Raw genomic sequence first — 25,200 nt, forward strand, 5'->3', positions numbered from 1 at the left:
CTATATATATATATATATATATATATATATATATATATATATATATATATATATATATATATATATATATAGGAAGAATTGAAACAGGAATTTCCTTAGGTACTTCTTAAGTAATTTCCTTAATACATCTTCAGAAGGGTCTAATACACCCCTCTGAAGATGTATTATTAAATACGAAAGTATTTAAGGAAATTCCTTGCCTGTTAATTTTCGTGATTTATTAATATCTATAAGAAGATATTATAGTGGTGAAGGTGTTGATAATATTTTTTAACCCTCTTTTTCTCTCATGATTGCTTGCTACTGCCAATTCATGATAACTTTCTTTTAACTTGAGGTGGGATCAATGAAGAAGAGGCACTAAGGCCCCATACGCAGTGATTTAAATAAAGAACCAGGTTACTGGCTCAGTGACGCCGTAACATAACCGAAAAGAATTTCCGGTTACATGTAAACCAAATGGGGTACCTTCTTCTTCGTGTTATATTCACTGTCCTAGAAGTAGACTTTAAGCCCAATACAAAACTAATACAGTTCTTTAAATATTTGTGTATTACCTGAACAAGCAGTTGCCAACAAAATAAACTTCCAGGGCCAGGTCATTCGCTCCATGACGATTTACGGCAATTGGTTGACGTTTCTTTAGCTTCTGAAACCGGTAAAAATTGTTATTATGTACATGAAAAAATCCCTCCAATAATAATACATAGTGTTTAAACATTCTCATACTGCCAGTTTTTATTAATTTCCTAAAGATAAAATAATAAAATAATCAACCCTTTCCTAAAGGGTTGAACCTACTACCAGAACAAAAAATAAGGTTCTTCGTCTCATATGTGAAAATACATATTATGAATCTAGATCAAATGGTCAACTTTGTTATCGTTTTGGAAGTTTCAAATAAATCTCCACTCCTAACCCTTAACCTTGTGAGGTGGACGGTAGAGCGACGGTCTCGCTTCATGCAGGTCGGCGTTCAAACTCCGACCGTAATCTTACCTGGGACGCGGTCGGGTCAAGAAGTACCTGCTCCGCGACTAGGGGTGAAGTTAGTATTGGTGTTTAGCTCAGTCTACACACAAGGAGACTGACTAGTATCAATCGCATTCTACACATCTCCCCTCATGCTCGGTACTGAGATCACCAGTACTCGGTCACCAGAAGAACTGGCTACTTCCCACGGCAATATTAACATGGACTCGGAAAGCAGCCAGTCAGTCGAGGAGGGTGAGTTCCAAAAAGTTCTAACCAGGCAACAGAAGAAACGGAGAAGACAGGATGTAAGGCGTAGTGTTGACAGTGATAGTGTACATAACGGAAACGAGAAGAGAATGAAGAACGACGCCGAGACTGATCAAACCAGTGTCGACAAACGGACGGAACGATGTCAGGAAGGTGAGGGTCAGCGGAGATGGAGGTTTCTCTTCCCTGCCTCATGCACACTGGCCTATCATCACAAGCCGCTGTGGACAGTCAAACTTGGAAGAGAACACCGCAAGTTCGAGACCCTGCTGAAGGAAAGTGTGAGCAGACCATACTTAACGATAGGTTCTATGTAGGCAGTAGTGTTTCTTACCCAGCAATGATATGATGGAATTGTTATGCAAATACCGGAGGGGAACGAGAAGCTGACGAAGGTTGACGAATCTACAAATGCCCTCAGATTCTAGACCCCAAATTCATCCTCGACGACCAACGATCTGTGTGGGCCAAGCGTCACCTTATTAAAGGTGAAGCTAGGAATCAGGTGGTGTCTCTAGTGAGAGGTGAAGTTCCCGAGAGAAGGTTCATCACCAGGGCTATCTTGAGGTTATCTTGAGATGATTTCGGGGTTTTTTAGTGTCCCCGCGGCCCGGTCCTCGACCAGGTCTCCACCCCCAGGAAGCAGCCCGTGACAGCTGACTAACACCCAGGTACCTATTTTACTGCTAGGTAACAGGGGCATAGGGTGAAAGAAACTCTGCCCATTTTTTCTCGCCGGCGCCTGGGATCGAACCCAGGACCACAGGATCACAAGTCCAGCGTGCTGTCCGCTCGGCCGACCGGCTCCCAATTCAATTTGAGGTTGGCTACAGGCATGTAGCAAAGTATGTGGAAGAGCCCATAATATGCCTGAAATGCTGCAGATGGGGGCATAAATCCTGGAGCTGTCAACATGATCCACGATGTCTTTCTGCGGAAAGTCTCACCTCTCTAATGTGTGTAGAAACAGACTTAATCTGGGTGAGAAAATAGTTCCCAGATGCTGCAACTGTGGAGGTGTTCACAATGCCAGCTCGGCTGTGTGTAGCAAGAGGCCGAGTATGGATGTTCCCCGGCCGGTGAATGTTACAGAGCAAGCAAGAGCTCTTACCCAGACACCGGGAGCACAGCAAAACAGTCTGCCCCAAACAGCGCCAGTGAACCGGATGAATGCGTGGGTAAAGGAGTCACCTTTACTTCGTCAGGCTCAAGCAACAAGCAGCCACGCCAACACTCAGGACTCCGGCAGTGACAGTGTAACGGTGAGTGAAGTGGCTACTGTGGCTCAGAAAGAGGGCCATAATGATATGGTCAAGGAGGTGTGGGCTGAATAAGAAAAGTTGGCGAGTTCCTCCGAAATCTTGGGCAGAGAATCGAATCCATCGAGGCGAAATTAAACTTTCAGGTGAAGGTCAAGGAAAGTCACAAAACAGTGAAGGAAAGTCAGGATATAGTGGTTGAGGACAATAATGAAATATTGAGTGATGAAATGAAGGAAAGTGAAGTGTGTGTGAATGATGAAAGTCGTAGTGAAAGGAAGAACCCTATAATTACACATAAAATGAAGGACACATTTGGCCAGTAATTGACGTCACAGGACTGAAAAAATCTCTTGAGAAACGCAATGTCGCTTTTACTGGTGAACTTGGGAGGAGGTGGGAGATGTTATACAAGGTATGGCTATCATTTAGTGAACTTATTGGGGATGACTTAGAAAGTGAATTGTTTAATAATGGATCACCCTAGACTGAAAGTTTTGTCATGGAATGTTAATGGTTTAAGAAACAGGGTTACAGATGTTCATTGTTTTGTGATGGGAAATGATATTGATGTTGTAGCTCTCCAGGAGACAGGGGATAGGAATGAAGGCCTATTGAAATTAAATGGCTATAAAGGGTTTCACCTCTTCGCCGCAAATAACATCAGAGGGACGTCGATTTATGTTAAGAACTCCATACCAGCAGAGTTAGTAGAACCCCCGTCAAAAACACAAGGTATAGAGAGTGTCTGTGTTAAATTATCAGTAAGGGAAGGGGAATTTATTGAAGTTAATTTGTATGTATCCAGGAACTGCTTCGACCCTCACTATCTACCTGACTTTATTTATACTAATCCTTCACTGGTAATTGGGGACCTTAATGCTCGGCACACAAGCCTTCGGGCAGTGGGTAGTATTAATGCTAATGGGGTCAAGTGGTTACAGTTTCTACAAGATCATCCAGATACCTGTCTCTTGGGAAACAATGAACCAACTCACATCAGGGGAGGAAGGCTTGACTATGCCTGCATTTTAGACTCTCAGGGGATTAGGTGGGAGGCTCGGGTTGTTCGGGAACTACTTAGTGACCACTTTGCCTTGAACGTTGAACTTCCACTGGGGAAAAAACAAGTCCACTTTCAAAGGAAAATGCTAAATATTAATAAAGATATGAAAAATTATTTCATTCAAAATATGGGAGATTGGTAGCAACAATACATGCCGCTCTGCGTTGATACTTTTTACGAGGACATGGTCGAGAACATAGATAAATTAGTACAGAGGGAAAATAACGGGGGCAGGGGAAGCAAGACGCATGTACCTAAGAAATTTAAGTATTCGAATGATCAACAAGTTAAGGGGTGGGAGAGAATGCTACGGAGTGCACATAAAGAATGGTTAAACAATGGAATGAGGGATGAAGAGAAAAATACAATATTGGAAGTGGCTAGGGAATGCAGTCAGGTGAGGAAGGAGGTGCAGGACAGATACTGGCAAGACTTTGCTCAGTCCATTGGTAATACTAAAAACCTTAAAGACATATGGAGAGCAGTAAATAAAGTCAGGGGTTGTGAGACCAAATTCATTGCTCACTCAGATCCAGGGAACGTTGCTAATGAGGTAGTAGATAAATGGGCTAATGCTGCTGGTATGGAATCCTTACCTGAAGACACGAGAGTCACCATTGAGTCATGGGAAAATATTAGAAATGGAGTAACTTTATGTGCCTTAAATACAAGATCTGTAACATGCACTGAGATAACTCACGATGAGCTACTGGATGCTATAAAAAGTGGCAGCTCTACTGCTCCGGGGAACGATGGAGTAACGTATGACATAATTATTTAGCCGGTATGAAACCTAATCCCTTACTTGATTTGTTTAATATGAGTTATAGAGAGGGAAAGTTACCATGAAAATGGATATAGGCTGTCATCATTCCTATCCCTAAGTCAAACGGAGGCTACAGGCCTGTCTCCTTAATATCCTGCTTTTGTAAAATGATGGAAAGGATTTTGTTAAATAGTCTATTCTACCCTGCAGGTGATAACATGTCCAATAATTTCTTTGGTTTTATCAAAGGCAAAAGTACTGCGGATTGTCTCTTAAAGTGTTTGTCTAATGTGGATGACAATTGTAGAGTGTTTGTTGATCTGCAAGGAGCATTTGATAAAGTCAATGGGGGAAGTAATCTTATACGAATTAGCCAATCTGGGAATAACAGGGAGATTGCTACATTGGATAAGGGATTATCTACTAGGCAGAAAAGGTCAGGTGTATTACCAGGGATACATGTCTGAGGAACGGATGTTTCAGTTAGGTACCCCACAAGGGGGAGTTTTAAGTCCCACCTTATTCAATGTATTAATGAACAGATTAGCATCAGAGATGTATCCTCCAGGGGTCACGACGATCATATATGCTGATGACATTCTTATGCTAGGCACTTCTGGGAACAAAATTCAAACTGCTCTTAACATACTTGGTACAACCTGTCACAAGTTAGGCTTAGTTATAAATGCAGACAAAACCAAATATGAGTATAGGAAACGAAGAAATATAACACTTACTCTAAATGGTGTGGAACTGAGCCGTGTTCAGAAGTACAAGTGTCTGGGCATGTATGCTGGATACACATGTGAGAGTAAAATGCTGAAATAAATCATATCAGCAACTTATGTAAAGCCCGTCTGCATCCTCTAAAAGAACTGGCTTTTTCTGGTAAAGGTGTTGGGGTACCTATCTTGCGGATGTTATACATAAGCACTGTTCGGTCCCTGATAGACTACGCAGCACCTGTTTTGTCTTACACAGGCCAAGGCAGAATTAAAAAAAAATAGAGCTGATACAGAACGAGGCTATGAGGATTATTCTTGGATGTCAAAGAAATGCAATGATTGAAATAATGAGAATGGAATTAAATTTACAGAGTGTGTATGATAGAGTCCGTGACGTGACATTAACACTAGAGCATATATTCGTTTCATGCGGAGAAAAGGAGGGGATAAGCTGTTTCAAAACGTTCAGACCTGCTTGAGTGACGTACACACTTCCAGGAAACTGAGGGAGACACGCTACACGAGGGGATTAGCTCATGACCTTAGGGAATACGATGTACTTGACTGCTGTAAACCCTCTTGACAGTGTAATAGGTCTGCTCCCTGGAAAGTACAGAAAATAGACGTCGAAATTGTACCCCTCAAGGTGAAAAAGATTTATCATGAACCGGGACAATTACGGTGTTTGTATGGAAGAATGATATCTCGGTTACCAAGAGGCAACAGTTTACATGTATATTGTGACGGGTCGGTGGCGGAGGATGGCCGGGCAGCGTGTGGTGTCCAAATAAGGGAATATACTGAGTTTGGGACTATGGACAGGATTATTGAACTCCGACTTAGTAATTATATAGCATCCACACAAGCTGAACTGCAGGCCATTCTGGCGTGTTTGAAGAAAGTACGTCATGACGACAAAAATGTTTTTGTATTTATCGATAGCCGAGGAACACTTGACTCTTTAGTCACTCGAAACCCAGTCTTCATGTCCATAGTTGAGGATTGTAAGAAACGGTTAACTGAGATACAGCTGAAAGGCTATAGTGTGAAATTCATGTGGATTCCATCTCATGTTCGAATACTGCTCAACGAAGTGGCGGATGACTTGGCCAAACGTGCCACATCAAAACCACAAGTTGATATTGAATACGAATTCACAATGAGACAAATAAGAAGCAAAATCAGAAATATTCAGGCACAGGCAGAAGTGGCGAGGAGAGGTGTAATGTATGAGAGAAGTCAAACCATGCAACACTACATGTATGTGAGTCAAAACACTCATTTCACTTATGGTAAAAGGAGAAATGCTTGGAGTGACTCTGTGTACATGCGGCTCAGGCTTGGGTACAAATATTACTGGGAATATGAGATAGGTGTTCATGATAATGACACGAAGTGTAAACTATGTGGTATGTTAAGGTCTCACACCCTGGCCCATTATGTTCTTGATTGTCCGTTGATTAATGTATATAGAAACGCTGAGATAAGGACTGTTCCTGAACAAATAGCCTGGATGTGTCACAACGGAAAGGTTGATGATATTCTTGAGAGATATAAGAATTTTGCATCAAGACTAATTTTTTGTTGAATTATCTGCATGTGTCTTGCAAATTGTCTATATAGTATACCTAGATCATAAAAGTATTTGTGTACGTTTGATAACATACTACTTGTGAAGGAGGAAATATAGATGTTTATCTCTCAGAATGTTTTGTAATATGTTTATTGTTTGTGATGTGTGTATATGTATGTATTAACACGATGTACTGAACGGGGTGAGAATAGCTTGAGCTACCTCATCACTTTGTGTGTATTTTACCTCAATAAACTTATTTCAATTTCAATTTCAACTCCGACCGTCCAAGTATTTGGGCACCATTCCTTTCTCCCATCACATCCCAAATCCTTATTCTCACCCCTTCTAAGTGCTATATAGTCGTAATAGCTTAACACTTTCTCCTGATAGTTTCCTTCCCTTCCTAAACCTTAAATGACAGTTTACATTAATTACTATGTAAGGGTTATTTCGAGGTCAATATTGTTCACGTCAATTTGCCTTGTCGCTATAGAAACGTGCATAAAATGATTAATAGCAAATTTTTAAGTACTTGAAACCTTAATATAAATTTTGAAAGTTTTTATGTTTAATAAAATATTAATGATTTTCATTGAATTGAATAATATAAAATAAAACTTTATATATAAAGATTCCAGTCCTATTGTCAGGAGATGAATTTCCAGCTCCCTAGTGCAGTGTTGTGTGAGAGAAAACGACATGAGAGGCCAGTGCACAGTGTGTGCACGGGGCCCAGGTTTGAGAAAGACCTGTCCTACACCAGCTTGTTGAGAGTCTACGGAAAGCCGAGGTCATGACCTTTCCATTGCTACCACAGAGGCCGCTGTGAAAAGTCTACAAAAAAGTTCTATACATGAAATTGTTTCTTGTAAGTTCTGGTGAAGCGAGGAGAGTGGTGACAGAATTGGGGATTGGGAGAGTAATGGTCGTTGTAGGCCGGCACCTCACCCATCCTGACCCCCATCTGGAGGTACGTGATAGCTCTGTGATTGGTCGAGGCACTAGGCTTATGACGTACTCATCTGTAATTGGTAGATTTGAGTACTGGGGTAACCCGCTTGGCAAGAGCCCTGGGTTAGGCGCCAAGGGTTATTCTAGCTTGGTTGTTGCTAGGGGAACACGTAACTTTCCGTGCTAGGCCAAGCTTCGGAAATAGCGTCTGCTACAACATATAAGTCACTTAAAATTTTTCGTACCATCTCCACGGGTCCACTGAGAGGACAATCCGGGGCCGGGGAGATGAGGATTCGTTTTATTATGGAAAGTGAACTTAAAAGTAGATTCATCGACCGCGTGATTCACTTACAGAGGCAACGGAATGTAGGCGATATATCCGAAAATTGTCGTGATATCGATCGTCATCGGTGCCTTAGTCTGAAGGAATCTGATGGAGATGAATCTGGGAATGGCTTTCCAGTGTTGTGGAAACTTTCCGTTAGTAAGTCTAGGAATTACGGTCCAAAGTTCAGGATATTAACTTTTCATCATCCGTGGTGCGGCTACGTGAAGGTCGTGACCTTCAGCTTCAGATGCATTGGCCACAGTAGTATGAATGTAGAAAGTGTGAATGCGTGTGACTAGTCTAGTGAGAGTAAGTACCCCTGTTTTGTTTTGGTGAATATTCTCAGAAACTGGCTTCGATGCTAGGGGATCTTTCATTGCATCTGTCCATGAACACCTGTGAGGTGATTGGGAGTGCTGACTTGTGAGATTACCAGGATTAATGTCAGTTACAAGTCGAGGGTGAGGGCTCGACTGTGTGTGGGGACAGGACGTGAATTTGTACTCACCTAGTTTTGATGCGGGGATTGAGCTCTGGCTCTTTGGTCCCGCCTCTCAACTGGTGTAGAGATTCCTGAGCCTATTGGGCTCTATCATATCTACATTTAAAACTGTGTATGGAGTCAGCCTCCACCACAACACTACTTAATGCATTCCATTTGTTAACTACTCTGACACTGAAAAAGTTCTTTCTAACGTCTCTGTGGCTCATCTGGGTGCTAAGTTTCCACCTGTGTCCCCTTGTTCATGTTCCACCCGCGCTAAAGAGTTTGTCTTTGTCCACCCTGTCAATTCCCCTGAGAATTTTGTAGGTGGTTATCATGTCTCCCCTTACTCTTCTGTTTTCCAGGGTTGTGAGGTTCAGCTCCCTTAGCCTGTCCTCGTAACTCATTCCTCTCAGTTCCGGGACCAGTCGGGTGGCATACCTCTGAATCTTCTCTAACTGCGTCTTGTGTTTAATTAAGTATGGACTCCAGGCTGGAGCTGCATACTCCAGGATTGGTCTTACATAAGTGGTATACAGGGTCCTGAACGATTCCTTACACAAGTTTCTAAAGGGAGTTCTTATATTGGCCAGTCTAGCATATGCCGCCGATGATATCCTTTTGATGTGGGCCTCTGGGGACAGGTTCGGTGTGATATCAACCCCCAGATCTTTCTCTCTATTTGACTCTTGTAGGATTTCACCTCCCAGATGGAACCTTGTGTTCAGCCTTCTGCTCCCTTCGCCTAATTTCATTACTTTAAACTTTCCTGAGTTGAACTTTAGCAGCCATTTTCTAGACCATTCTTCCAATTGGTTCAGGTTGTCCTGTAGTCTCTGTCTATCTTCATCTGTTTTGATTCCTCTCATAATTTTTGTATCGTCAGCAAACATTGAGAGGAATGAGTCTATACCCTCTGGAAGGTCGTTTACATATACTAGAAACAGGATGGGTCCGAGTATAGAGCCTTGTGGGACTCCGCTGGTGACATCTCGCCACTCTGATGCCTCCCCCTTCATCGTTACTCGCTGTTTCCTATTGCTTAGATACTCTCTTATCCACTGGAGCACCTTACCATTTACTCCTGCCTGCCGCTTCAACTTTTATAACAGCCTTTTGTGAGGTACTGTGTCAAAGGCTTTCTGAAAGTCCAAGAAAATGCAGTCTGCCCACCCTTCTCTTTCCTGCCTAATTTGTGTTGCTTGGTCATAGAATTCTATTAGGCCTGTGAGGCACGATTTATCATCTCTGAACCCATGCTGGTGATGTGTTACAAAGCTGTTTCCCTCCAGATGCTCTACGAGCCTTTTCCTCACAATCGTCTCCATCACCTTGCACGGTATACAAGTTAGGGAAACTGGCCTGTAGTTCAGTGCCTCCTGCCTGTCACCCTTTTTGTAAATTGGGACTACATTAGCTGTCTTCCAGCTTTCCGGAAGGTCTCCCGTTTCTAGTGACCTGTTATACACCATAGAGAGTGGCACACTTAGTGCTTTTGCACCTTCTTTTAGAATCCACGGTGAGATTCTGTCAGGCCCAACAGCCTTTGACACATTCAGCTCCAACAGATTCCTTTTGACCTCATCACTGGTGAGGTCAAATAGATATAATACAGTAAACGTTTGTGTATGTTTTACTCTGGTAAACACATTTAGTGTGTATGTCTTTAAGACGGTTCATCATTGTCAGGCTATAGTAATTTTCCATGGTGGAACACAGTGTTGAGGTTAGGGATTTATTGGTTATATACCATATATGTATGTTATCTTTCCAGAAGAAACCAGTTCTATGCCAGTGAGTTTCTTTATACAGAGTGTGTATTTTGTGATTTTTGCGTTGATTATACATTATTTATTTCACTGTGGGAAGTGTGACACTCAGTGCAGGGGGCTGATGGGTGTACTGTGTGTTATTTGTCTGTAAGACAAGACCTTGAGTGTATTCTTTGTGTGAGGAGGACACTTGAAGGATTCAGGGAGAGTTAACTGAGGTTAATTAACACACCTAAGAGGTAGCACATTGCTTGGCGGGAAGGACTGTTGTGTTGTGGCAGTCTTGAGATTAACGTAAATGCGTTAGTGGTGCAATTTTCTGTCCGTTTGACAGCTAATTGATCACTCTAGCTAATTGTGTCATTAGCGTTGCATTAATGAATTCACACAGTGGATGAGGAACTGTTGGAAGGCGTGGGTGGTTTGTGTTAAAGTAATTTGCTCGAGACTAGTTACCTGTCCGTGGGATGGCTAATTAGTGGCTCATGTTAATTAGGGTAGATAAATAACATCAGTTAATTATCAGGGTTTGTCTGACTGTTGGAGGGCGAAGTCAATTGGTCTAGCATAATTCGTTGATTTAATAAGATCTGTCTGTTGGACAGTTAATTATGCACATAGGTTAATTAGGGATAATTAGCGCTACTTGAATACACAAGTGGATACCTGCTTAGGCAGGTTAATTAGAGTAACGCAATACATGTAGTAATTAATTAGCAGTCCCTAGGACAGTTAATTACTTGCTCTGATTAATTAGTTAATTAACGTTCCCGTTAAGTGATAATGACAGACTTGAGAGACACTGTTTAGTGATAGACAGTGGGGTTAACGTAACTCGTTTTGGATTAATTAGCTGTCTATGTGACAGTAATTACTAATTACTCACTGAATGCTTGATGGGTCAAGTGTGATGTAATTATGAGAGAATTAGTATTTTGACTGTTGAGTGTCGGTGAGACAAGTTTGTGTTAACGTAAAGAAAACTGTTGCTGACTGCTGTTGACAGTCACTTAACGATATTAATCATTGTTGATCAATTAGTGTAATTTTCATTCTTCTGTTTGATTGTGTCTTGAGAGACAAGCGTTAACGTAGAATTGGCAGGTGGTTACTTGTGTTGTCACTTAGTCGTTACAGTCTCAGCACAGTGAGCTGCAGGAGTTGTCTTAGCAAGTTGTGATTATAGATTCATATTGCAGAGGGCTGTGAATTGGTTTGATTGCAATGTTGCGTCATCAATGAGCACTCCGAATTGTTCAAGTTAGTTCATTTCAGACTTGCAGCAATAGACAGGAGTCGTTCCTATACTCGGTTGTTGATAGTTGCATTGAAAGAGCCATTAAGGTACATAAAATCATTGTTGTAGTAGTTTAGTACTTTGTTGAATAAACGTTTTTGATTGTTAGAGAACGGTCTTTATATCAACCCCACAACAAAATTGTTTCCACATTTTAATACTGTATTGGTTCATGTGATTTTTTTCTGAAAACCTGCTTCTGGGAAATTCGAAACCTGATTCATAGCGCCACACTCAATACAATATCGAAGTGAGAACCCGTGGGTTACCCTTACCAGTGTAACGTCATATAAGGAGCCCGAAGATCAAGTGAAGAGGGACTTAAACATTTTTGTTGAGGTCCTGGCGGTTGCTTCTGCCTTTCTAAGGTCAAATCCTAAAGAAAAATTTAACGCCTACTTCTCAACTTGCTAATTATATGTATCTGTCCCCATGTCCTGACTGTAATGTAAAAAATATTAAGTGTAATGTCATATATATAATGGAATCACACTTCGCAATTTTTGTTTTAGAATTTGTGAACACAGAGATCTGTCTTATAGATATCCATTTTTTCCGTTTCTTCTGTCCTTTCTAGGACTCGTCCATTAAAATGTAATCATGAATTAGGGACAAAATGTTTAAATATTTTAGGCAAATATTCCAATAGCGTTGATCAAGGAATTTTATAGAGCGTATATATAAAATTACACAAACCTCAGTTGAATTCCCTAGAACTTTCAGCTTCCTTATTATTCATTGACGTCAACGTTTGTTTCCTTGGATTTTCCCTTTCAGTTTGATATCTTTAAATCGGTGGTATCTGTAATCTGTTTTGGCCTTGTTTGATTTATAATTCCAGATTCAGGACAATGAGATGCAAAGCCGAGAAAATGTACTCTTTCAAACCTCACTTTGGTAGAACGTACAAAATGGCACTGCCGCTTTTGCTTCTGTTGTTGAATTTACTTAGATTATGAATAGTTGCTTTATAACGACTAGTCTCATTGGCCCAAACACCACATGTGGGGAAATCTGGCTCTAGTTTAATACTAATAAAATGTTTAATTCTATAATATGGGGATATAATATAAAATTGTATTCTATAATAAAAAGCCCGATATGGGGAGGGAAGGGTGATGATGAACACCCCCCTCGAGTCTGTCATGAAAACTAATCACCCACTTAGACCCGAGCTGTCCGTCTAAGTGAAAGGAAAAAAAATATGTGAACAGGTCCATCAGGAGAAAGGAAATGATGTTACTTTTCCCCTATTTAATGATCTGAATAGAGCCAGAGAGAGAGAGAGAGAAAAAAAGCAAGTAGGATGGTACAAAACCATTAATAGTTGTTAATGGATGAAGAGGTAACGCTGCTCCTATGGACAGATCTAAAAATTGCATATATTCTTTCATTCAGTTGCATGAAAACGCAACATTCTGGCTATGGTGTGTGGTATGTCAAAACTCTCTCAAAAGCAGTGCTCCAGACCCACGGAGTGAGTGTGAAATTGACAGGTGATAGATGCAGGCTGTCACCTGCAATGGAGCCCTGTTGCTTATGCATCGTTAAACGCCTAGAAAGAGATGTTGTTGTCTTGCCTATATACTGGGGTTTTTGGAGCTTACAGTCCCCAAGTGTTAGTAACGATGGAGAATCCAGTGGTGTCGTTGTTGGCCAATCCAGACTTTGAGGGAATTAAGAGCCTAAAAAAGTCTGAGTTAATACAAATGGCAAATCAGTTGGATTTGACCGCCAACAATAGAATGGTTAAAGCCCAAATTGTGAAAGTCATTGTGACGAATTTAGTTGAGAATGGAGAGTTAGATGAAGAAATTCTGGAGGAGGTAAGAGAGGAGTCAAGTGATCAGATGTCGTTAAAGCGTCTTGAGTTGGAAGCGCAAATAGCAAATGCTAAGCTTGAAGCTCAAAAGAAACAGAAAATTTTAGAGTTTGAAGTTTTAAAGGAACAGAAATTATTAGAAGCTGAAACTCAGCAGAGGGAGCTCGAGACTAGGCGGTTAGAGGTTATGGCACAGTTGCAACTAGAAGCCACAAAGAAGCAACAATTAGAGATTCAACAACAAATGGCTGACACTAACTTCAGGCTTGAATCACAGCGTATGGCAGCTGGGCATGGAAATACTAGTAATGTTTCAACAAATAGTGATAATAATCTCATAAGGATGAATAAGTATATAGAGTTGCCCAAGTTTAATGAGGAGGATCCTGAGGTTTTCTTTGCACATTTTTATAAGATTGCAATCAGTATGAACTGGCCAAGGGATCAATGGGTAGCCATTATGCAGTCTCAATTTAAGGGGCGTAGTCAGGAGGTTTTTACATCCCTACCTGACGCTCATAGCTTTGATTATGAATTTGTAAAGAAAAGCATCTTAACTGCATATCAATTAAATCCAGAGGCACACAGGCAAAAGTTTCGGAACCTAAGGAGGGTAAGCGATCAGACAATAGCAGATTTTACTCGTCAGAAGACGAATTTTTGCAACAGATGGTTAAAGTCACTTTCAGTAACCGAGTATGATGCTCTAAAGAATCTTCTTATCACAGAAGAAGTATTGTCATGTCTCCCAGACAAGTTGTCTACTTTTATGGCAGAACAAAAGAATGTAACAGACATTTATGAGCTGTCAAAGCTCGCGGATGAGCACGAGTTGTTGACTAAGGCCCAGTTTACGGCCACTTTACCTAAGTCAAGTCGTAGAATAAATTATAATGCTCACCGAACTCCTTATCAGAATCCATCCAGTCCTAGTGCTCCAGTTACTCCCATGAGCTCTTCTCTTACTAAACCTAACCCTTCTACTTCATTGTCAGGAATGTCAAATAATAATAAGGTTACTTCTAAACCTACAGTTGGTTCCACAGGTGTGTCCATTGTAAGGTCCTGTTCCCATTGTAAGAGAAAAGGCCATGGAATTAATTCCTGTTTTATATTGCACCCTGAGTTACAACCAACTGGTCTCATTTATTGTAGAGGTGTGCAAAATAAATTTACTAATAAACATGTAACTGTAAACCCCAATTGGGTGAAACAGTATTCACCATATATGTCTTCAGGTGAAGTTTTGTGTATTAATGGGAAGTGGAAGCCAGTGGTTATTCTTCGTGATACAGGTGCTTCCCAAACCATAATTTCATCCAGTATTCTTTCTGATGTTGAAAAGAGAGACACTGGAAAGTTTGTAGTTCTTCAGAGTGTTGCAGGATGTAAGACTGTACCTCTAATAGACCTTAATTTCAGATCCACCATTACTCCAAGTTCATGCACTGTGGGTGTTAGTACACAGTTGCCCATCCCAGGTGTGGATGTTATATTGGGTAATGATGTGGCCATAAATCCTGTTGTGGGTGAGAATGATCCCCGTTTGTGTAAACAGCCAGTTGCAGACCATGTTTATTCTGCCTGTGCTGAAATTAGTTCCATGAATGAACAACCTGTTGGAGTAGATGGTTTTGTCCATTCTACCTGTGCTGATGTCAGTACTATTATAAATCCAGTTGTCAGTTCTAATGTTGTTACTCAAGCATTTGTTCCAGTAACCAGTACCCCTTCAGTGGAGAAGTGGGATGTGGTTGTTTCAGATTCCTGTGTGGCCGACCTAGTTGTTGAGAGTAAGCCTGATACTATGACTCTGCTTTATTCCAATAAATTGGGAAAGGATGTCCATGTACCATTGTCTTGCCCGCTCACTACGAACGTTGTGCCAGGAGTTGAGAGAAACTTAAAAGCCACGACTCTATTGTAATCCAGCCAAGTGAATGGTTTAGGACAAGATGTCGGGTTGGCAGAAGTATTCCCGCTCACTCAAAGTTTAGAACCAGTTGTCGAGAGTAAGTCTGTTGTAGAGGCCCCGCCTCACCCTAGTCAAGGTGATAGTATAGGGGAGGAGGTCAAACTACCTATTACTTGCCCGCTCGCTTCAGATTCCCTTAATTTATGTGCATTGAGTAGAACTGACCCTAAGATTTCAGAGAGAAGCAAGGAGACAGTCTGTACTGTAGATTCAGTTCTGGAGAGTGTGGGAAAGCAGCCAGAGGATCAGCTTCTGTTGAGTAGATGGAGACCCATTGAGCCTCCCTCTTCAGTTGTCTGTGAGGATGTGACCCAGCTTGGTAGTGATATTATTGATTGTGAGCAGACAGTACTCCAAGCAGCTCCAGAAGTCATGGGAGGAAATTTTGGTAAAACCATTAAGAGTGGTAGAGTATCATTTGGATTTAAGTTGCGGAGTTTTGTGGTTTGTGATTCTTATTCCATGTGGAGTAAGTATTTCTCATTGTGTACAATGAGTCAGAGTGTGTGTAGGATGTTGAAATCTACTTTTATTCTGCAGGAGCCATTCTCTTGTGAAGTAATGGACTGTGGGACATCTTTGTCCAACCCTGTGGTTGAGCAGAGAAAGTTTACTCAAGTAGGTTGTGCATCCAATTGTTCTGAGGAAGTGGTGAGTTATGCTAGAGCAGTGTCTCAATATTCAGATCCAGGTTATTTTGATGCACGAGTGATGAAAGTGTATGTTCCTCTCAAGTGTGGTGTTTACTTTCAGAGTCATATTGGAGTTGACTTTCAGAGTCATAGTGATGGTGACGGATTAAATCATACTGGGGAGCAGATGTTTGAGGCTCCAGGTGTGTATTTCAAGTTGGGAGATAAAGTTATCCTACCTAGTGTTAATCATTGTGAAAGGTTTCAGATTGTCCTTGGGTGTTTCCCAGATAATCTGCTGTGCATCTTCAAGATGTTAAGACCCTTAAACTTCTTGGTTGATTGTTTGTCATCAGACGTAAATCACTTGGAAAGTGATGGTGAGGGTTGTCAAGTTTTCGGGATGTTTTATTTAGTCTTTTGGAAGACTAGACGGTTGATGAAAGTGTGTGTTGTGTTCAAGTACAGCCATCAGGGGGTGTGAACTTGTCTTCTGAGTTATGATTGAGATATGGTGCCTAGGCATATGCCTGTTTTCTTTCACTGATCATTATGACAGAGTTATGAGGAAATTGATTTCTGTGTTCCTTATGGATCATCTGAGTCAGTTCGATTAGGTAGCCTTTGCACTTATCTTGGGTTGTATTTCTTGGTTTGAAGGTCAAAGGTTTGCTAAGTCGGTGTGTTGTGTTTCTGAAGGTTCTATGAATGGGAAAGTTTTATACATAATTGTGAGGTTTAATGCTAATTTCTCTAATTTTAGTATCCATTGGGCGAGAGTATGTGTTCCACAGAGGATCAAGAGTGATGAAGAGCAGATGTCTTTGTCAGACCATACCCAGGAGAAGTCCCAAATCTACTGTACATCCAGTCAGCTTCAAGTAAGTAGTTCAGCTCCAGAAATAGGGAGTAATGGAAAATAGAGTCTGTCTTGGAAAAATTCACAATGTGAAAAAGGGATCACATGGAAATACGGGAATGATCTTACAGAAATAGTAGAAATAGATAGAAAGATAAATTGCCGTGATAACTGTGTGAAAGCAGCTACCTTTATTGACAATTTTATTCATGCTAATGATGATAATGTTGATAGGAGTGTGAAATATGATCTGAAACAAAGTGAAATAAATGAGATAGTACCCTGGAGAGATAAATTTGCATACTCCAGTGAAACATATGTAGAACATAGTCATTAGACTGAAATTTCTGAGTTCCTGTAAGAATATATTTGGAGTGTTTTCATTTTGTCCAGAAATGTGTTCCTATTACTTTTACATGTATGGTGTAATTAATACCATAAATCTCAAGTGTCATACATTTTTACTCTGGAAAAAATGCCATTGATCTTCAATCTATTGCATTTTTTTCTTGGCGGTGGAAGTGTTACGTCTCCTAGCTGGATACGTATATAAATTTAAATAAACTTATTTTGTTCTATTTCATCATTACATTATTATATTATATTTTTGTAAATTATCGTGTGGTGTGGCAATGTCAGTGGGGACAGGAGCGCGGTTGCTCTTCACACGTCTAATACCTGTTAGATTCGGGAAATTAGAATTGCTGGACCTGTTCAGTTATGGGAGTTCCAGATGTCAATTTTTACTTTTCATATGATTGTTAATTTACTGTAATTAAGCAGGTGGCATTGTAACTTATATATTTTGAAGGTAACTATTATATTTTATTTGCATTTTTGTATATGTTGAGAACAAGTGGTTGTTCAATTAGTTTTAAATATTAAAAAGTCTGTATTTTCCATCCCTCATCCTGGATGAGGCAGAGGGGGAGAGAATTATGGGTAGAGACAGCGCGCGAGAGTTAGTAACTTCAAGGGACCAGGAGGGATAGCATGTGGGAGATAAGTCTGTTTACTTGTTGTTGTGTCATTTAGTAGATCTTTATTCTTGGAGAGATAGTATTTTAATTTTTGCTTTAATATTGAAATATAGTGACCATCTGTTCTTATATATATTATTGAGATGTATATATATATATATATATATATATATATATATATATATATATATATATATATATATATATATATATATGTATATGTATATGTATATGTATATTTCTTCAGTCCTAAGGGAAAATTTTACCAAGTTGCTTAGTACTTATTATGGGGTTATACTGGTGACCCGCTTTAGACAACAGCAGTTGTAGTAACGCTAGACATTTAAAGTTTGGCTGTTGTAGGGTCACGAGTCGTAACGTACAATAGGTAACAGGGTCCACTATCACCCACAAGATGGGTATGGGGTCCACGACCGCCCACAAGATGGGTATGGGGTCCACTACATTCACAAGATGGGTATGGGAGTCAACTACTATCCACAAGATGGGTATGGGGTCCACTACTGCCAACAAGATGGGTATGAATTCCACTTCAACAAAGTTATCAATTTTGAAACAGATTGACAATTTTTAAGTTCCAAGTTTATACATATTGTGAAATTGAAAGTCAGTGTAGTAACATAAATAGGTAAATCATAAATATTGTAAGTTAAAACACTTTCGCGTTCCGGGCAGGCGCGCGGTTGACATTGGGGTCATGTGCCTGGGCGTGCGGGTAAGCGGGCAGTGACACCCAAATGTGTATACTCGTTCCAGCTTTCTTACCTTAATTCTCGTGCTACGTCACTCGTGTTGGTATCATTGTGTTCGCAATTAAATTCCCTACAGATGTGTATGAATATAATGTACAAAAGCCTGGAGTGCCTCCCTGCAGAAAAGCCTAAAGTTACCCGTGAACGAGCACCCTGAACACTGCAACCTAATGTGTATACTCGTTCAATATGATAACCTCAAATTTCGTGTTACGTCTTTCATTTTGGTATCAAATTGTTTGCAATAAAAAGGCGAGTATTTTAAAACTAGTCCCAGAATAATAGAGCAATAACTGGAATTTTAACAAATATTTTAATTCTGGACGCTCATCATCACAAAATTATTTATATCTTTCCAGTGTTCTGACATAAACGTTTGTGTTACATCTATCATTTTGGTATCACATTGTTCGCAATAAAAAGGCGCGCATTTTAAAACTAGTCCCAAGATAATAGTACAATAAATAAAATTTTAACAAATATTTTAATATTTTGACCAAAAGCCTATTTATAATCTTTCAAGTGTTCGGACATCAAGTTTCATGTTATATCTTTCATTTTGGTATTAAATTGTGTGCAATCTAAAGGCGCTTATTTTAAAACCACTACCAGATTGATCTGATAAAATTTAAATTTTTAACAAATATTTTAATGAGTGACTCAGTGCTGCGTCGTTGGAACCTATTCAGTAGAAGATTGAGTGACGAGATAGTCAGTCAGTGGAACCTGAAAGTGTTTAAATTAAGAATCTCATGCATGTGTGTGTGTGGGGGCGGGGGGGCGATACCCTTAATAAGGGAGAGTGGCAGGTAACCTTAGACGTTCTGTGGTCAACGTGCAACCCATCCTCCAAATTGACAGTACGATTTAATACTAAGCGTAATAAGTACACTTTCTTACTGTCATAAACAGTGCATAATTAAACTTATGGGGCTGTTACATTTACCAAACTCCCTCCACCAATTTAATTCTCCCCGTTTTCTGTTAAGACACTCAGAATTTTAGGATGAAGTTTTCTAAATAAACTTGTTATAAACAAGTTTTAAATATTAGGAATTTTTTTTTCTGCTTTATTAAACAATGTAGATTTTATACAAAATTTTAAAATATCCTGAGTTTTTTTACAATTTATTGATATATTTTAGTTTTGTTTTATTAGTTTTATAAAACTGTAATATCAATATAGCTATAGGTTAAGTACTAATTGTAATTAAGAAGCAATAAAATTATTATCTTCAAAAACTAAGACGGTTAGGTGAGGTTGTGGTTTTCTATTCAGTTTTTCAGGGAAACTCAAATATTCACAATATATTTGACAGTACGATTTATTACTAAGTGAAAATAAGTACAATTCCTAACTGCTATGAATAGTACATAATATGCACTTATTTGTCTTCTTACATTTACCACCCCATTTTTGGAGTACGGGCTGCCTGGTGGGTTAAATGTCTAAAAGGTTTTATACTTCAAACTTGTGGTTATAAGCAAGTCTGTGCATTAAGCATTTGGCACTGAGTTCTCCCACATAACAGTGATCGATGAAAGAACACTAGAGGTCCCTCACTATCTCATTGCCTGGAGAGGAATGGAGTTCTGGTTGGCTAAATATCTTAGATTTCCTACCTTTTTAGGGCTCTGAAGTATGGTGTAGTGGATACAGTGTGTAATTGCCACCTTGATGGCCAGAGTTCGAGTCCCCTGGTGGGTTGTGTGTCTAAAAGGTTATATACCTCAAACTTGTGGATAAAAGCAAGTCTGTGCATTAAGCATTTGGCACTGAGTTCTCCCTCATAACAGGTCTCGATGAAAAAACACAAGAGTTCCCATAACTATCTCATTGCCTGGAGAGGAATGGAGTTCTGGTTGGTTAAATACCTTAGAATTCCTACCTTTATAGGGCTCAGAAGTATGATGTAGTGGATATAGTACGTAACTGCCACCTTGATGGCCAGTGTTTGAGTCCCGTGGTGGGTTGAGTGTTTAAAAAGTTATGTACTTCAAACTTGTGGTTATAAGCAAGTCTGTGCACTAAGTATTTGGCCCTGAATTCTCCCACATAACAGGACTCGATGAAAGACCACTTGAGGCCCGTCACTATCTCATTGCCTGGAGAGGAATTTAGTTCTGGATGGTTAAATACCTTAGAATTCCTACCTTTTTAGGACTCTGAAGTATGGTGTAGTGGATACAGTGTGTAACTGCCACCTTGATGGCCAGAGTTCGAGTCCCCTGGTGGGTTGTGTGTCTAAAAGGTTATATACCTCAAACTTGTGGATTAAAGCAAGTCTGTGCATTAAGCATTTGGCACTGAGTTCTCCCACATAACAGGTCTCGATGAAAAAACACAAGAGTTCCCATAACTATCTCATTGCCTGGAGAGGAATGGAGTTCTGGTTGGTTAAATATTTTAGAATTCCTACTGTTTTAGGGCTCTGAAGTATGGTGTAGTGGATACAGTGTGTAACTGTCACCTTGATGGCCAGTGTTCTAGTCCCCTGGTGGATTGAGTGTCTAAAAAGTTTTATACTTCAAACTTGTAGTTATAAGCAAGTCTGTGCATTAAGCATTTGGCACTGAGTTCTCCCACATAACAGTGATTGATGAAAGAACACTAGAGGTCCCTCACTCTCTCATTGCCTGGAGAGGAATGTAGTTCTTGTTGGTTAAATACCTTAGAATATCTACCTTTTTAGGGCTCTGAACTATGGTGTAGTGGATACAGTGTGTAACTGCCCCCTTGATGGCCAGTGTTCTAGTCCCCTGGTGGGTTGAGTGTCTAAAAAGTTATGTACTTCAAACTTGTAGTTATAAGCAAGTCTGTGCATTAAGCGTTTGGCACCGAGTTCTCCCATATAACAGGGCTTGATGAAAGAACACTAGAGGTCCCTCACTATCTCATTGCCTGGAGGGGAATGGAGTTCTGGTTGGTTAAATACCTTAGAATTCCTACCTTTATAGGGCTCAGAAGTATGATGTAGTGGATATAGTACGTAACTGCCACCTTGATGGCCAGTGTTTGAGTCCCGTGGTGGGTTGAGTGTTTAAAAAGTTATATACTTCAAACTTGTGGTTATAAGCAAGTCTGTGCACTATGTATTTGGCACTGAATTCTCCCACATAACAGGACTCGATGAAAGACCACTTGAGGCCCGTCACTATCTCATTGCCTGCAGAGGAATTTAGTTCTGGATGGTTAAATACCTTAGAATTCCTACCTTTTTAGGACTCTGAAGTATGGTGTAGTGGATACAGTGTGTAACTGCCACCTTGATGGCCAGTGTTCGAGTCCTCTGGTGGGTTGAGTGTCTAAAAAGTTATATACTTCAAACTTGTGGTTTAAGCAAGTCTGTGCATTAAGCATTTGGCACTGAGTTCTCCCACATAACAGGTCTCGATGAAAAAACACAAGAGTTCCCATAACTATCTCATAGTCCCCTGGTGCACCAGGGGACTAGAACACTGGATATCAAGGTGACAGTTACACAATGTGTCCACTACACCAAGCCCTAAAAAGGTAGTTATTCTAAGGTATTTAACCAACCAAAACCCCATTCCTCTCCAGGCAATGAGATAGTGACGGACCTCATGTGGTCTTTCTTCGAGCTCTGTTATGTGGGAGAACTCAGAGCCAAATACGTAATGCACAGACTTGCTTATAACCACAAGTTTGAAGTATATAACTTTTTAGACACTCAACCCACCAGTGGACTCGAACACTGGCCATCAAGGTGGAAGTTACACACTCTATCCACTACACCATACTTCAGAGCCCTAAAGAGGTAGGAACTCTAAGGTATTAAACCAACCAGAACTCCATTCCTCTCCATACAATGAGATAGTGAGGGACCTCTAGTGTTCTTTCATCGAGCCCTGTTATGTGGGAGAACTCAGTGCCAAATGCTTAATGCACAGACTTGCTTATAACCACAAGTTTGAAGTATATCATTATGGAGTCAGAGGACACTCCCTGCAATACCTCAAATCCTACCTTACTGACAGGCTCCAGTATGTTTCTGTGAATAATACAATTTCTCCCACCCTACCCATCAACATTGGTGTTCCTCAGGGCAGCATACTTGGCCCTCTCCTCTTTCTCATCTACATTAATGACCTTCCAAATGCCTCCCAACACCTCAAACCAATTCTATTTGCTGACGACACAACCTTCATTTACTCCAGTCCTGACCCCCTTGCTCTAAATGCCACAGTAAATACTGAGCTAAATAAAGTCCATCTTTGGCTATTTGCCAACAAACTCACCCTTAACATTGACAAAACTTTCTATATTCTGTTTGGCAATAAATCCTCTAATCAAATAAATCTCAAAATAAACAATACCCAAATTTGTAACAAATTAGATGGCAAATTCCTTGGCATTCTCATTGACCACAAGCTGAATTTCCAGGGACACATTCTAAATATATCAAAAAAAATTTCAAAAACTGGGCATTCTTTCTAAGATCAGATATTATGTACCATGCCCTGCCCTGGTGACTCTATTACTCCCTTATCTATCCATATCTCAACTATGGTATTTGTTCTTGGGGCTCTACTACCCAAAATCATTTACGTCCTCTAATTACTCAACACAAAGCTGTTATTAGGACAATATCCAACTCTGGCCCCAGACATCACTCGGTACCCCTACTCAAATCTCTGAATATGTTAGACATTAAGTCACTGCACATTCTCTCATGTGTATTATACATATATAAAACGCTAACTGTAAGGCCAATCCTGACCTCAAAAGCTTCATAGAAGGTTGTAACAGAACCCATGAGCACCACACCAGAAATAAATACAGTTTTGAGATTCCTAGAGTATGACTTAATCAAACTTGAAATGCTCTACAAATCAAGAGGCCCAGAATGTGGAATGACCTTCCCGACCATGTTAAAGACTGTACCTCTCTCAACCAGTTTAAGATAAAAACGAAGCTATACCTAATAAATTCCCTGTAACCTACCTTACCCCTCTATTGTCAACCAATGTCTGTTTTTTTTAAAGAGCGCTGTTTGTCGACAGAATTGTATTTGTGCTGCTTTTTCAGCTATGTTTTCATTTTACTCTTTATGCTCAATTAGTATTAAGCTTTAGTCAATTAAGTTTTTCATGCCTGAAACGCTTTGGGTAATAGTGGCTTTAGGCATTGTATGTACTAGCTCTATCTAAAAGTCCACCAATCTTTGTAAAAATTTCTTGTATGTATGTACCTTACCTAAATAAACATTTATTTATTATTATTTATTATTATTTATATAACTTTTTAGACACTCAACCCACCAGGGGACTCCCACACACCATCAAGGTGGCAGTTACACACTGTTTCCACTACACTATACTTAAGAGCCCAAAAAAGGTAGGAATTATAAGGTATTTAACCAACCAGAACTCCATTCCTCTCCAGTCAATGAGATAGTGACCGATCTCGAGTGTTCTTTCAACGAGCTATGTTATGTGGGAGAACTCAGTGCCAAATACTTAAAGCACAGACTAAGCTTATAATAACAAGTTTGAAGTATATAACTTTTTAGACACTCAACCCACCAGGGGAATCGAACACCGGCCATCAAGATGGAAGTTACACACTGTATCCACTACACCATACATCAGAGCCCTAAAAAGGTAGGAATTCTAAGGTATTTAGCCAACAAGAACTCCATTCCTCTCCAGGCAATGAGATAGTGAGGAACCTCTAGTGTTCTTTCATCAATCACTGTTATGTGGGAGAACTCAGTGCCAAATGCTTAATGCACAGAGTTGCTTATAACCACAAGTTTGAAGTATATAACTTTTTAGACACTCAACCCACCAGGGGACTAGAACACTGAACATCAAGGTGACAGTTACACAATGTGTCCAATACACCATACTTCAGAGACCAAAAAGGGTAGGAATTCTAAGGTATTTAACCAACCAGAACTCCATTCCTCTCTAGGCAATGAGATAGTGACGGACCTCAAGTGGTCTTTCTTCGAGCTCTGTTATGTGGGAGAACTCAGTGCCAAATACTTAATGCACAGACTTACTTATAACCACAAGTTTCAAGTATATAACTTTTTAGACACTCAACCCACCAGGGGACTCGAACACTGGCCATCAAGGTGGAAGTTACACACTGTATCCACTACACCATACTTCAAACCCCTAAAAAAGTAGGAATTCTTAAATATTTAACCAACCAGAACTCCATTCCTCTCCAGGCAATGAGATAGGGGACCTTTTGTGTTCTTTCATCGAGACCTGTTATGTGGGAGAACTCAGTGCCAAATGCTTAATGCACAGATTTGCTTATAACCACAAGTTTGAAGTATATAACTTTTTAGACACTCAACCCACCAGGGGTCTCGAACACTGGCCATCAAGGTGGCAGTTACACACTGTATCCACTACACCATACTTCAGAGCACAAAAATAAGGTAGGAATTCTAAGGTATTTAACCAACCAAAACTCCATTCTTCTCCAGGCAGTGAGAAAGAAGTGAGGGACCTCTAGTGTTCTTTCATCAAGCCCTGTTATGTTGGAGAACTCAGTGCCAAATGCTTTAGGCACAAACTTGCATATAACCACAAGTTTGAAGTATATAAATTTAATACTTGAAGTATATAAATTTTAGACACGCAACCCACCAGGGGACTCGAACACTGGCCATCAAGGTGGCAGTTATACACTGTATCCACTACACCATA

The 25,200-nt window shown here is 40.1% G+C and overlaps 1 protein-coding gene across 1 annotated transcript in view; it reads right to left on the bottom strand.

The window, feature by feature from the left end:
- The window catches only part of LOC123748325 (macrophage mannose receptor 1-like), a 418,517-nt gene that overhangs the window by 278,468 nt on the left and 114,849 nt on the right, over nt 1–25,200 (bottom strand). Inside the window, exon 2 of the mRNA XM_069316575.1 lies at nt 558–649. Coding sequence (XP_069172676.1) covers nt 558–612 — 55 coding nt within the window. The 5' untranslated portion in view covers nt 613–649. The remainder of the gene's footprint in view (nt 1–557; nt 650–25,200) is intronic.

Source organism: Procambarus clarkii, chromosome 84, assembly GCF_040958095.1.
Source record: "Procambarus clarkii isolate CNS0578487 chromosome 84, FALCON_Pclarkii_2.0, whole genome shotgun sequence".
Classification (NCBI taxonomy): domain Eukaryota; kingdom Metazoa; phylum Arthropoda; class Malacostraca; order Decapoda; family Cambaridae; genus Procambarus; species Procambarus clarkii.